Source organism: Bacillus rossius, chromosome 5 (genome assembly GCF_032445375.1).
Source record: "Bacillus rossius redtenbacheri isolate Brsri chromosome 5, Brsri_v3, whole genome shotgun sequence".
NCBI classification, from domain to species: Eukaryota; Metazoa; Arthropoda; class Insecta; order Phasmatodea; family Bacillidae; genus Bacillus; species Bacillus rossius.
Genome location: NC_086333.1, coordinates 37,609,963 through 37,625,361, shown reverse-complemented (window position 1 = coordinate 37,625,361; position 15,399 = coordinate 37,609,963). Strand labels below are relative to the sequence as shown.

General features: G+C 39.0%; 1 protein-coding gene across 2 annotated transcripts in view; it reads left to right on the top strand.

Annotated features, from left to right (window-relative positions):
• Positions 1-15,399, top strand: part of LOC134532349 (uncharacterized) — a 64,533-nt gene that overhangs the window by 14,874 nt on the left and 34,260 nt on the right. For both annotated transcript variants that reach the window (XM_063368776.1, XM_063368777.1), the window contains exon 4: positions 10,486-10,772. In XM_063368776.1, coding sequence (XP_063224846.1) covers positions 10,486-10,772 — 287 coding nt within the window. The remainder of the gene's footprint in view (positions 1-10,485; positions 10,773-15,399) is intronic.

The window sequence follows — 15,399 nt, the reverse complement described above, 5'->3', positions numbered from 1 at the left end:
CAAGAACAGGCAATTACACGACTTATGCACCAGAAGAAACAAACTAGGTGATCCGTACACCGTCGACGGCAGTAACAAACTGAGCGTCCTGCTGTCTAGGACTCGTTTATATACATTAACCGGTTTAAATAATACGCTAGTCAAATCAAGAACAATTTACTAAAATACTACAGTCAAAACAACATTAAAAAAACAGAAGCACCATCAACAAAAAAGGAAGCACATTTGGAAGCACCGACAACGAAAAGGCAGCACATTTGGAAGCACCGACTACGAAAAGGCAGCACATTTGACAGCACCGACAACGAAAAGGCAGCACATTTGGAAGCACCGACTACGAAAAGGCAGCACATTTGAAAGCACCGACAACGAAAAGGCAGCACATTTGGAAGCACCGACAACGAAAAGGCAGCACATTTGGCAGCACCGACAACGAAAAGGCAGCACATTTGGAAGCACCGACTACGAAAAGGCAGCACATTTGGCAGCACCGACAACGAAAAGGCAGCACATTTGAAAGCACCGACAACGAAAAGGCAGCACATTTGGAAGCACCATCATCGAAAAGGCAGCTCCGAGACGTATAATGAACATGGTTATTGATTTGACTCATGTGTTGTACCGGCTAATGAGACTATATAAGTGCTATGAACTTCAGTCCGTCTCTGGCTGTGGTGATGAACGGATCGGATAGACATTTTAAGTCATGTAAAAGGCTTAGTCCGTACAATTAGAAGACTGTTTGAATCGAGGAATTCAAAAGGCTTTGGTAATTTGTCAGTGTTTTTTTTTTGTACTTGTAGTAGTGTATTGAAATTATGTAATAAAATTTTTTTAAAGAACTTGTGGTGTTTTTATTTTCTCAAACCTAACACTTTTTTAGTATTTTTTTAAATTAAAGTTGTTTTGTATCGGCCAGGGATCGAACCAAGGACCTTAGTCGATCCAATCAATAATTATATGAATTACAAATTTATTTAATAAATTTTGGATTTTTTACCGCTTTTCTAGCTACATTATTACATGATTTCAAGATGGCGGCTGAATTTCAAGATGGCGGGGGGTCACCTCCATAATAAATGATTACTGCACTGTAGCGGGTTAGAATTAAAATATCCAGATGGAAATGTACTTTATAATACAAGTACTCACACACAATATGGCGTACTCCAGCAGGTGGTAGCTCCTGGTAGCATGTACTGAACATAAAATGTCGGATCCATGATGGTCGACAAGGACAAAGTCAAATTTCAAGGTGAAGGTCAAATTTCAAGGTCAAGTTTAAAGTTCAAGGTCAAGGTCAAGGTCAAGGTTGAATTACAAGGTCAAGTTCAAATTCAAGGTCAAGGTCAAGGTCAAATTTCAAGGTCAAGGTCAAATTTTAAGGTCAAGGTCAATTTTTAAGGTCAAGGTCAATGTTCAATGTCAAGGTAAAAGGTGTGGTGACCAGATAATTGTACTAACATGGTAACAGCACACTCTAGCGGACGAAAACAAGATGGTGATCTCCAGCGGACGAAGACAAGATGGCGGACGTGTCGTCATACCAGCTGACGATATATTTGCTTTGAAAAAAAGTGGAAGGAGTAAGTCTGCCTGCATCCACCATTGAGGAAGGAGCCTGTCGCCATTTTTAGTTTATTTTTGCACTCACCAGGTTCGAACCGAGGACGGTGATCGATATAAACAATCAGAATTCGAATAAGTTAATTTTTTGATGAATTTTGGAATGTATCCCGATTTTCTAACATAAAAATTGCGGATTTTCAAGATGGCGTCCAAATTTCATGATGGCGGACGTGGCGTCATGCTCACTGGCGATATATATGCTTTGGAAAAAAGTGATGGGAGTCAGTCTGCCAGCATCCACCACGAAGGAAGTATCGGTCGCCATTTTTATTTTTTTTGCCCTCACCGGGTTCGAACCGAGGACTCCGAGCTCTGTGTCGTAAATGTTTGTTTTTTATAAAAACTTTATTAAATTTTATTATTTAATTTTTTTATAATTTTAAAAAAAAAAATTCATTAAAATCGGATAATAAATAAAGATTTTAAAGATGGCGGCCGTAACGGAAACTGCAACGGCGACGTCATAATTCAAAATGGCGGAAAACAAAATGCCGGAATTTTCGAGAACACAATGACGTCATCCAAAATGGCGGATCCAAGATGGCCGCCGTGATCTACTTGTCCCGTTACGTTATGTACCGTTACAATGTGTCCCGTTACGCTGTGTCCCATTACGCTCATCCAAGATGGCCACCGTGACGTCAGAGATGGACGTGACGTCAGAGATGTGGCTCGGCTCTCGGCTCCACCACATACCACGCCCCGGACCCGTGTCCCAGCTAATACTTTCCTATACTACTGGCAGTAATTAGGATTTGAACACCGCGCCGAAATACTCAAGACTTCGCTCAGCGATGCGTACCTTCCCCTCCACTTAGCATAGGTATGATAGTCCTTCTTTATATATGTATGTATATATTGCAATTGTGAACCAATGCATGCTGCAGCATTAGCATGTTCGTTATCACTAATTGGTATTACAACGGACGCATGTTCAATTCCTGCATATTGTGACATCCTGGCTTGTGTTCTTCATGACTGCTTGATAGTGCAGGTTCTGGATCATACTGGAGGTTCTGACTATGTCATTTTTACTTAAGACCCCACCAGTGGGGCAGAGGTTCAGGACGCTTCTAGGGTACCCCTCCTGAGTACTCGCCCCAGCTGATTTCAGAAGAAAAACCCGTTCACCACTGTTACAAAGGGACGATTTAAACTATATACAATTCTCATTTGAGTTACCAACTTTCACTTTAAGTACTGTTGTATTGCATTCTTTAAAAAACTTAAATAAATACATGCACTCATTAATGAAATTAAATATGAATAGCGGTGTGCTGTTACATGACTGTCCCACGCACAGAATGTGTATTGTTTTTATTATAAATAACTTTTTTTTAATATTATTATTATTATTTGTTGACATTTTTATGTTTTGCTCTATTGTTGTGTATTTGGACATATCTACGACTACCATACTCTATGGTGTAGCCCAAGTGACTTTGAAGCTCAATTAGCTCTAGGGAGCAATTGACTTAAACGGCAAATTGAACCTTTTATACGTAATTTGCATAACAAAAATTTCATTGTTGAAAAATCAAGTTTTAAATTTAAGACATTTTATCATTTTAAGTTGTATTGTTAAGTGTCTGCATTTTGTTTTGATGTGGTAATTAAGTCAACGATCTTTGTGTCTCAGCCAATGAGAAGCCATGTTACTTAAGATAAGCGTCATTACTGAAGTTAAGAGAAAAGTCTTGGAATAACGACGGCGTTGGCTAGATAGCCTGGGTTTAAATCCCCTTAAAAATCAGAAACATCTGCGAGCTAATTAGATCATCCTATTACTAGGATGTTTTCAATCGTCGTTTGAATATAAATTACATGTTATTTAAATAGGGCACGTCCTATATGACGTGTAATTAGGAGTGAATTACCGTGAGTAAAATACTGACTCATGATGCTATTTTGAAAGAAACGTATTTCTGCATACACGTTTTTAATATCACCTACGGACATATAAACATTGATTTTTGAATTGAACACAGTAAAGCCCTACTGAGATAAATATTTGTTAAAGCGAATTACGATCCTGATCTACACTTTAAATAGTTCTAACCCAGAGGTGAAATGAGACGGAGCTCTCATGATGCTCTACCACATCTATACACTGAATTCAGCTGCGGTACACTGAATTAAATTAAATTACGAAGATAATAAACAGTATTTTTTTTTCACACTAAATTCGATTCTAGATTGAGAGCAACAGACATAATTAATTTGAACTTATGAACTTTTGTTGTGTTTTATCATGTGTGCAACATACTTCCTGTTATTTAAGAAAACATAATAGTATACCACTGGTCCAACCATTAATTAACTATATTTTATTTGTTTAAAGATTATTTGTTTAATCCTATGTTACCCTGTTATCATTTTTCTGTGTATATGTTTGTTTTCTTAATGACTTAAAATTACATGTTGTCAATCTCATGCCCATTGTAGATTTGAAGTGTGAAATTATTTCCTTTTTCTCTTATGCACCACATTACACTAGCCCTATCCTAGTAATTATGCCTAAGTTAAGCTGTGCATAAGAGTGGCGCCCAGATACAAATTAAAATAACCAAAGAGTCCATACTTGACAGAGTATTAATAGTCAAAGTAATTAATATCCAGAGAGAACTATTTATTATTTATAATATTATTAAATCTGACTACACCTGAGTTCAGATAATAGTTCATGAACTACACTTATAGTTCAGCGGGAACATCTAAACATGCTTCATGTACAGCCGTATGTAGATATGTTTGATGGTTATTTTTTTTCAAATGTTCTCACAACCTTCAATCGACCAATTTAAAAGGAATGTACAAATGTTTTTTTTATGGAACTGTGTGTACGTGTGCACCAAACAGATGCTGATAGTTTAATCTGAGGAGTTGTATTCAACTCTTACTGTGGCCCTAATTTCCTTCAATATTTCAGTCTCTGCAAAAGCGCCAGAGCTAAGGTGATACATCCCGCACGTGTTTATAACTTTTACTTCACGTGTGATGTTTAACCTGGTCATTACATACACACATACTTAACACGATGCAGATGAAAATTGAGAATGGAACCGGCTATGGGCTACAGGAAGAAAACATCTCAATAATGGCCTGGAGGGATGATGTTGGGTAAACATCCTGAACCGAAATCTGTGTAGCTGTACTGGGATTCAAACCCGAACGCACGTTAATTGTGTTAGGACACAGCTCATTGTAAATAACGTGATGTCCTCCGCCTGGGCCAACCTTGAAACGTGATGGCAATGAACCCAGTTTTGGAGAGCGAAAAATATTTTGTGCACTATTTGGAAATTCAGTAACGAGCCAGGATATGCCTGCTTTACTTCTTGGTAGCGTGCCCTGAATGGAAATATTTAAAAAGTAATGGTGTTTATATAATTTTTACTGTTCTCTTTGACCACATATTCGTTTTTACGTAAAATTGATGGGCTTGCCTCATCCTACCCATTTGCAATTTTTAATAATTGTTTTTGAAAACTCTTGTTACTTTCATGTTCAAGATCATTACTAGTTTTCATAACTATTTATACTCTGTAATTTTTTTTAAATGGAACACAACTATTCATGTAAAATTACAGATAATTGTAAATTTGTACATTTACATGAAAACAACTCTATCACTACAAAATAGTGTTTCGAGAAATACTGGATTCGGGTTCTTAACCAGGAATTTGTGCTTTGGGTTTTTCCAGTACCTCCAATAGTTAAAATTATTTTTAACCGTTCCCTGAATAGCGTTCCAGTATCACATACGCACATAATGAGCAGGATAAAACAAAATAAAGTCAAATAGTTGTATGTTAGTTTATATTTTCCTTGGTTCAGAAAAATTATGCTTAATTAAATCATCAACTAAAATATAAAATTCTGCACCCAGTTTTGTAAGAAAACTCAGTATTATCTCAAATTAACGTTTTTATATGTATGCAAAAATAACCATATCCATGTGTTATAAAAGTTAAAATATATTTCTTGTAGTATTGCAAACTATTTCTTGGCAACTGGTTTCCAAATAAATCTTTTATAAAAGTACAGAAATATTATCTTTGAAAGATTTTTGCAATGGGAGTGCATGACTTGATGTAAGTTTTTGGACATACGCCATTGCTAAGAACTTTTTCTGTTGAAGGAAAAATAAAAAATAAAAATAAAGAAATATATAAATAAAACCCAAAAAAGACAAAAAAAAAACAACAAAATTAAGCAAAAAATTGCTGTTGTCAACAAGGATATAAACACCACAAAATATTCCGTAACAGGAATATGGTCAACGAAACAAAGAAAAACAAAGAAAAATGTACTAAGAGAACGAAAAAAAACCACAAATGATGACGACACAGAAATATTGAACCCAAAAAATTCAGCAAAACGGTTGAAACGAAACAAAAACACGACTTTCTAAATGGCGACAAGTTATTATTAAAATTTTAATAATTATATTTTATTATTTTTAATTTTTTCCTGATTTTATAGCATAAAAAATACAGATTTTCAAGATGGAAACCGGAAAGAAAATTGCATCGGTTATGTTATAATTATAAATGGGGGATATGGCATCCAATTTGTCAAAGTCATGACCTCAGCAGCTTACGGTGGCTTGTGGATGCTGTTTTCAAGCCACTGGCAATTCTGAGGACTAAAACTGGAAATTTTCGCTCAAAAACCAAATTTTTTCCTCAAAATAGGTAAATTTTTATTTTTCATATCTTTTTGAAATTTTTAGCGTATTTTCCAAAAAAATTTGAAATATTGGCGGATTTCGGCGAATTTTCTGTAAATTTGCCAGATTTTGAAGATCAAGGTCAAAGGTTAAGGTCAAGATAATCCGTGATGGTCGTCGTGACGTCACAATCCAAGATGGCGTTGACAATCTTAAATCCTCACTCTGTATCCTGGACTCGGATTCCCTTTTTTATACTAATTTTATCATTAACTTTACTATATCATCGATAAGCTTAAATTTTCAAATTGTTAGCAAAATGCTGACTTTCGCTATGGTTCTGAAATTTTTGAATGGAAGAAAATATACAGAACTGCACCGAAAGCAATGTTTGTTGTGGAGAACTACATATTAGAAAAACTTGTTGCAATCTTACCACATTGATAGTTAAGAGTATACTGTAGCTGGAGTCATGCGGTAAAGGGCAGGTGACATTGAGAAAAGTGGCTTCTATTGCATGAGCTGCTGCCGTTTGGATAGCTCACTTGGAACAGAAGTGGAAAACTATCCGCATTCAGGCAGCTATATAGGGTAGGAATTTGAAAGGGCTAGCTGTTGCCCTACCTCCATATTACCTAACAGCTCCAGATGGACTGAAAATTAACGAAAGGGAAACAGATGTAGAGGACGTTTGTAAACAAGAAACAGTAGATAATCACTTTCGAAAGAAAAAAACTAAATAAATATTGTTTTATTGTGACAAACATTTTTTTTTTATTTTCCTTAAGTAAGTTGAACACTATTTGTAATATGTTGGCAGTGAAATGGTTGCATAGATTAATGAATATGAAACTAGAAGACTTTCCTGTCATGTTGTAACGCCCCTCGTACCTCAAACTTAAATTATTTCAATTTAATTAAAAAAGGCCTAGGAAACTGCTGGGTTCAAAAATATTAAGAAAATTAAATATATTTACCAGAGGTGGCACGAGGTGGAGAACAAGACAATTTGGAACTCCCAGCACACAAGCAACTTGGGAGCTAGTGGATCGCTAATAGAATAAGTTATATGTTAAATAAATACACTACATAAGTAGCTTGGTCTATAGGTTCCCTGTTTTATTTAAAAATAATTAAATGAATCTTTTGTTTTGGTTTAACAATAACATGGTATACACAATATATTAAAGTTATTAAAGGGGGCCCGCCCGATCTTATTAAAATAAGTTATACAATACTTTTCACAACAAAAAAATCACAGAAACATAAATTTGAAGTATCTCTCCTGACATATTATAGTTATTATTATAAATTCATATATTCTTATTGGTTATGTTCTTTATGGCACTGCTCGCTGGTATATAATTTGTTTCGTTGGCGGCAGGGAGAAGTTATATTTTAAATATCACCCGGGACTTGAAGTTGGACGTCTGACCGGGAGGAAAGTTCTTCTTAAGGGGAAAAGCAGCTGGAGGTACTGCACAACATGATGGGTGTAATTTCGGCACCCATCTGTTGGACCCTGTCTGAAACACAAGCCAAATTCCAAATGAATTAGACCTGCTTCCAGACAGTCAAACACAGTCGGCGCGAAGGCCAACAAACGGGAATTCTGGGAGGAAAAATAATACCGGAGTAACTCACCAAACAGGGTGTAGCTCCAGGGTTCAGGAGATGTCTCGCGCCGACATCAGAATGGCGCGGACGGAGAAATGCGGCATAAATCTAAATTTAGTAAAATAAAAAAAATTAATAAAATTTAACTAAAACGTGACTTTTTTCTAATCACTACTACTGACTGGCTACTGTTCAACTGGGATCACATCCCCCAAGACAGCTGACTACATCCTTAACTGAAGGCGATTCCGTCGTAGCCGCGACAAGAGACGGCGAGAAGTTCTGCCCGACCTGCAGCGCGGTTAGTAGCCAGTGGCAAAGTCCTGAGTGCCACGATGGCGGACAAAGCTCCTAATTAAAACGCGCCGTAGGCCCTAGGGAAAAAGAGGGGGAAGGTTCGGCTCTGGACCGAACATATCCGGAGGTGCCCGAAATGGCCGGAGCCACGACTTCAGTTGTTTGCGCCAAAGGGCGACTGCTGCGGTCTCTACCGGCAGGTACAGAAAGCAACATACAATCGACTATTACAGGCCGGAGGAGGAAGCATAGGGCCTTATGGCGTAGCTGGTGGTGCACTCTGGCGGCCTAAAGGGGACATAAAGGGGGGAGTTAGCAAGATCGCCCACAGGTGTCGCGGGCGTCAGCTCCACGAACTGGCGCCAAGAGAAGACGTTACAGTTTCTGCCACTAGATGTCGTGGGTGGTCCATCCTTGCGATCATATTTTTTTTATGGCAAGTCGTCCTTGGAGTCGGCCACTGCCTGGCGGGGATCACGTCAGGGCAATGATCTTGGGTTAAATTCTGCGAACCAGGGGGGTGGAGAGAGAGGGGAGGGTGGACAGAAAAGCGCAGAGATGGCTGGGAACGAGCGTCCACTGGATACTCAGTCGTGCCTGAGGCTCGCTGATCTAGGCGGCCCTCTAAGAACTACAGCTTGCACGCCAGAAGCAGCGCTCTGCAGATCTAGTCATGTAGCAAACTAAAATTACAGACCCCGGGCGTGCCTGTAGGCGGGAGAAATTTCAACCGGGCTGCTAACGACTACATTAGACAAACAAAAGCTCAGATTGATCCTTGAGAAAAGGTGCCTCGGTCCACTGGCACAAAGTTTAACTACGTAGCGTACACCAGCCTAACAAAGTTTAAATCACCCTTTTGTAACCAAACAATTTGAAAAATAAAATTTCGGAAAATAAATTTAAAATTATAATAACAATTAAAAAACGTGCCGAAATGCCCAATTTCCGGCACAATGTTCCAAAACAAATCAGTATTTTAACATAAATCTTCAGTGGCTGTGAAATCTAAAGCTTTGCTCCTATATTGAACGTATTACTTTATTGGACTCAACTACAATTAGATGGTCCCATTACGTTAAGCCTCTCTTAATCACTAAGTGAAGTAGAACCTTTTTATCCACCGGTAACGTAATACAGTCATGTATTATACTGATGATAAAAGTATAGCTTCGCCCAACAGATGCATAGGGATTGCTCCCCTTTTATTTGTAAACCCAGCCCTCTCAGCCGTTTGGCCTTACCGGCCTGGGGCCCCCACGGGCGTTGATACGGATACGCCGTATAGCGAAACAGGTGTTGGAGATCCAGCTATATCCAGGGGCTGAGGCTACTCATCCCAGATTAGTCATCACCGTCACCCCCTGCCTCACTCAGCTAACCAGACAAGTGTCTGCGTCCAAAGCTCTTAGACGTTATCAGCATTGCTGGCGCCTACCCCGTTCTCCCACATCACACTGGAACCCCTCAATCACCCAGTGAACCCGTGGTCTGGTGGAGGTCCTATCCAACCTCTGCCAGCTGTCCGGGCTGGTACCGGAGCTGTGTCGTGGCTCACGACGTCGACTCCGCATCGGGCTGGAGAACCCTTGGAAGCTTTGCCCAACAGAAGGACTAAGCTGCAACTGGTCCCTGTCCACTTGTGTCTAGCCGCTGACAACTGTGCCGCATCTTCGGCTTCATTCTGAAATTCAAGCCGCTGCTCGTGAGTGTGACAGTGCATGAACGACACAACAACCACAATAATTTTTTGTGCGGTCACACTTTGTTACCGTGTTCAAATAAACTGCCTTTAACTTATAAGATGTCATTCTTAAAATTAGCATGAAGTAATTTAAATAATTATTCAGTAGGTTAGTTACATTATAAATACTTTAAAAAACTGTGGATGGTTGGTTATATTAGGTAAGTATAGCTACATTAAAAATACTGTAAAATCATGTTATAATTGCTTAGCAAATAACTTTTTAATATGTAGCTATCCAGCGCTAGGAAACCGTTTACATGACTTCACAGTATCTTTAATGTAGCTATCCTAACCAAATCAACCATCCACAATGTTTTAAAGTATTTATAATGTAGCTAACTTAACCTAATTGACCATTGGTTATCATGAGTTGTCCATCCTTCCGCGCCGTCTTTTTTCGTCAGGAGTGTCGGTTGTGCCGAGCATACCCGAGGCTAGCCGAAGATGCGGCACAGTTCTCAGCGGCCAGACAGAAGTGTCCCTGTCTAGCCTGTGTCCACTGGAGAGGTCGCGCCGTGCGCAGGCTGCGGTTGCCGTACCACGAGGCTCTGTGCCTGGAGCTGGAGGAGGAAGGCTTCCCCACGTCGGCGGGGTTCCTGCGCTCCTTGGTGCAGCTGGACGCCCAGGCGCACGGTGAGGCGCGGCCTGGAGACCCCGTCAAGCGGCCTGGAGACCCCGTCAAGCGGCGAGAAGACCCCGTCAAACGTCGAGAAGCCCCCGTCAAGCGCAGGCCGCCGCTCGCCGGGCAGAACCAGCTACTCGACAAGCTGCAGCACGGCCTCCGAGAAGCGGAGAAGGCGCGCCAGACTGGTCAGTCCCCATCCCCCGTCGACCGGTTACCTAACCTAACCTCGGCACATTGCTTTGTAACATTCGCATGGGTTCATCATTCCAGTTACACAACTTAAACAACGACACAAACATTAATGAAGATCGCAGGCTTTCGCGGTCATTGTCTGAAGCAGCTTGGCTTCTGGGTTGTAGTCGCGTTTCGGTCGACATTGCAGTCGCCATCGTCAGGGTAGAGTTACCTACTCAGTGGGTAAAACGTCGGAGATATATTCGCCTTGGACGCGGCTACAACCCAGACGCCAAGCTACTACTTGACATAAACATTACTTTTTTTTAAATATTGTAATAAAATAAGTACTAATTTCATAAAATACATTTTTTAATGTACTTTGCTCTAAGCAGCAAATATTTCCAGCTTTAAAATTTGAACGCAAGACATACTGAGAGTTTTCATAATACCAATAGTCCTATACTGCACACAATGTTTTAGATGCATTGCAGAAATGTGAGTTTATTTGCGGGAACATTAACTTTTTTTTGCTACATTAAAAAAATTATTTTGAGACCTTTGCTGGATAGAGGGTGCGAACATTGTACGTAATGATTCAACAGAATCTTTGGCAAAGAAAATTATTACTGAATAGTGCTCTTTGAATTTAATACTGATCAATTTCGCCTTATTTATTTTTGTTTGTTTTATTTTACAAATGTTACTCCAACCAACAAACATTTTTTTTTTAAAATAAAAAGTGATGAATGTGACAGAGAATCATGCAGAGCAAGTAGTAAGGAAATATGAAACAACAACTGCATCGAAACCTGGACATGGATCAATATAAAAAGTTATTAATCTCTACAACGTGTCAGGGGCGTCTACCATGGCACAGGGTCTTGGCAGGTTCTCGCTCGTGTTTTGGGCCCAAGGAGTTTCTCCAGCGAGGGCTTCTGCACGAGGTTGACATGCGTACTTAAGGGTCCCGCCTCGTCAGGGGTGTATGTTTTTTAGTGAGGCGGGGTGATAAGCGCGACGCTCGCTGGTGTTTCTAGCGCGGTGTCGCCTCTAAGCGCAAGGCCCTGAACTGGCGCGCAGTCTTCTCGTCGTCACAGGATAACTGTGGAATTTGAGCGGTGACCGTAACATTATATTGAGGACAAATGAAGATAAAGGTGTAAAGCAAGTCCCTTAAGTGCTTTCAAAGATCTGTACCGGTTGTTTTACGCCTAAAATTTACTCTGAAAACATGCATTTTAGCCATTTTAACTCTTCTAAAAGTATAGTTTAAAAACTTAATCGAAAATCAAAAGTACTTTTCAGCCCTCAGCGTACTCTTAAATGCTTTCCGTAAGCAGGCCCCACTGGGATATCTTGAGTAGTTTCGAAATCACGTTGTTTTTCCTGAAGCTCTGCACACCGTATGTGTTCCCGGGTAGGCGGAGCCCTAAATGCGGGTTCGTAGTGCGCCCTCGGCCGTGATGGCTTACACGGCGAGCCCGTCAGAAGAGAACACCCTCGCGTGACACAAAGTCAAATTTTGGAGTTTTGGAGGGGTCCCCCCCCCCATACTCTTTCGTCTGCGTGGGCGCGCATGCGGCGTGGAGCGCTTCACAAGAAGCCACGCGATTGGAAAACTTTTCCAGATATCCGAGCGGTGTCAGTTTACGGAAAACGTTTTTAGAATACGGCGAGGTCTGTTCATTATCTCGGGTTCCGAAATAAACCGTTATTTTTAGTAGAGTTAACATGGCTAAAACACGTGCTTTCAGAATAATTTTCAGACATGAAACACCCACTACGTGTTATTGAAAGCACTCAAGAAACTTGCACTACACCTTTGTGTTCATTTCCCTGCCCTATCATGATTACCACTTACATATAACTGTTGCGTGCCAGTCCACAACCTTGCTCCTGAAGGAAATATTACGCTACGCAGTAAACAAATTTCTGTACTTCTAAAAAGGATTTCTTTGGAAACAATTTGCCAAGAAATAGTTTATAATACTACAATACAGATACTGTAAATATGTACAACACATACCTACGTTTTTCGAGATAATACTATTTCTTGCAAAAATTACCGCAAAATTATATATTTTATTTATTATTCAAACTTTTTTTAAAACCAGAGAAAAATAAACGAATATTAAAAAAAATTTTGATTTTTGTATCGTGATTTTTACGTGCGCATTTAATACTGGAAAGCTATTCGGGGAACGGTTTACAAAGAATTATATTACAGGTACTGGGACAAAACAAAGCATAAATTCCTGGGTAAGAATCCGATCCCAGTATAACTGCGTAAACTATTTAACTATTTTGTAGTGATACATTTGTTCATGTAAATGTATAAATTTCCAAATATCTGTCATTTTAAATAAATATTTCTGTTACATTTACATAAACAAATATGATGGTGCGTATACTTATGTACGCAATTGGCATAACTAATTTTGAAAAAAGTTAATAGAAATAAATTAATAAAAATGACTGAAATTATATTATTACCGATGGAAAACTATAAATCCAATCAAATAAAAAAAATTAATAAATTACTTATTATCAACTATTATTAGTAGTATATAAAAAGGGGCTCCGGGCACAGGCTTCAGGCTGAGGTGTCTGAGGTGCCGACGCCATCTTGGATTTTGACGTCACGGCGGCCATCTTGGATGGATGTGACCTTGACCTTTGCCCTTGACCTTGAATTTGACCCTCAAAACGTGTCAAAAATTGCACAAAATTCCTCAAAATTCTTTAAAAAATCGACAAAATTTCCATTTTTTTTTTGGAAAAAATCCCGCCAAAAAATCTCAAAATTTTTTATAAATTAAAAATTTATCTTTTCAAGGGAAAATTTCCCGTTTCGAGGGAAAATTTCCCGTTTTTAGTCCTTAAAAATCACGGTGGCTAGAAATGTCCATATAGAGGCTTAAGCATCCATGTCTACAGACTCCGATAAGCCTCTGACGTCATCATGGAATAAGTCATCTTGGATTATGACGTCACCGTTGCAATTTTCGTTACACCCGCCATTTTAAAAATATTTATTTATTATCCAATTTTATTGAAAAAAATTAAAATTATAAAAAAATCATCAATAAAACTTTAATAAAAAATATTTAAAAAACAAACATTTACGACACGGAGCTCTAAGTCCTCGGTTCGAACCCGGCGAGGGCAAAAAAATAAAAATGGCGAACGATCCTTCCCCCATGGTGCAGGAAGAGTGACCCCCACCACTTATGTCAAAGTATATATCGTCACCTAGTATGGCTTTATGTCCGCCATCTTGAAAATCCGTAATTTTTATGTTAGAAAATCGGGCAAATTTTTAAAAATCATTAAACAAATCAATGAATTGAATTAAATAATAAAAATTTAATAAAATATTACTTATAAACCACTGTTGCACATATCATTACGGTCGCCATCTTGGATTATATAAATATTGCATGTTTCGTTACGGCCTCCATCTTGGTTGAGTACGATGTTATCGTTACACTTTACATTATGAACGCCATGTTGGATCATATTTTGTTGCATGTTTCGTTATGTTCGCCATCTTGTAATCGTGTAATTATTTAGCTAGAAATTCGGGAAAAATTCCAAAATTCACCGAAAAAATCATACATTACTTTACATATTGAATCGATATTTAGTTCGACCCCTGGGCGATACAAAAATATATATATAAAAATACCTCAAATATAACAAGTTCGAAAATAAAACACTGTAAGTTCTTTCTCAAACATAATATTTATTACATAATTTCTATTCTACTACAGGATCAGATGCGAATGCCAGAAATCTTATAATCATTAGTTTCGCATCAGTGTGAAATTACTAATTCTTAGCTCCAATCGGTTAATACTAGACAGAGACCAACCAGATCCTTTACTGACATAGTCCTCCTCTTCTTGGCAGAGTTTCTGGATACCATGTTTAACAGATTGCTTCACATCGTCAGAACTGTAAAATTATAACGGTCGATGTCTTGAGAGGAGTTCTTCTCTAGGTCCTTGATCGGAAAATATTTACCATATGAGCAGCCAAGCCACAAGTTATAATTTAAAGGTCCGTAGGTCGTTACTTCATCAGTAAGCTAATTGATTATGTTCTACCTGATATCCTCAAGAAAAATAAAAATGTCTTTAGCTCCAAGTGGCTCCAAAAGGCTCCAAGTGGCTCCAAAAGGCTCCAAATGTTCCAAAAGGCTCCAAAAGTTTCCAAAAGGCTCCAAAAGGTTCCAAAATGCTCCAACAGTTCCAAATGCTCCAACAGCTCCAAATGCTCCAAATGGGTCCAACAGCTCCAAATGCTCCAAATGATCCACAGCTCCAAATGCTCCAACAGCTCCAAATGCTCCAAATGGCTCCAACAGCTTCAAATGCTCCAAATGCTCTAACAGCTCCTAAAGGCTCCAAATGCTCCAACAGGCTCCAAAGGCTCCAAAAGGCTCCAACAGCTCCAAAGTCTCCAAAAGTCTCCAACAGGTCCAAATGGCTCCAACAGCTCCAAATGCGCCCATAGCCAACTGATTACAATTACTTTGCTTATCGAACTTGGCATGATTACTTACATGTCTTTATTAGTATACATTTTGACTGGCAGTGGTGACGTTTTTTACACCTTTAAGTTATAAGTTTT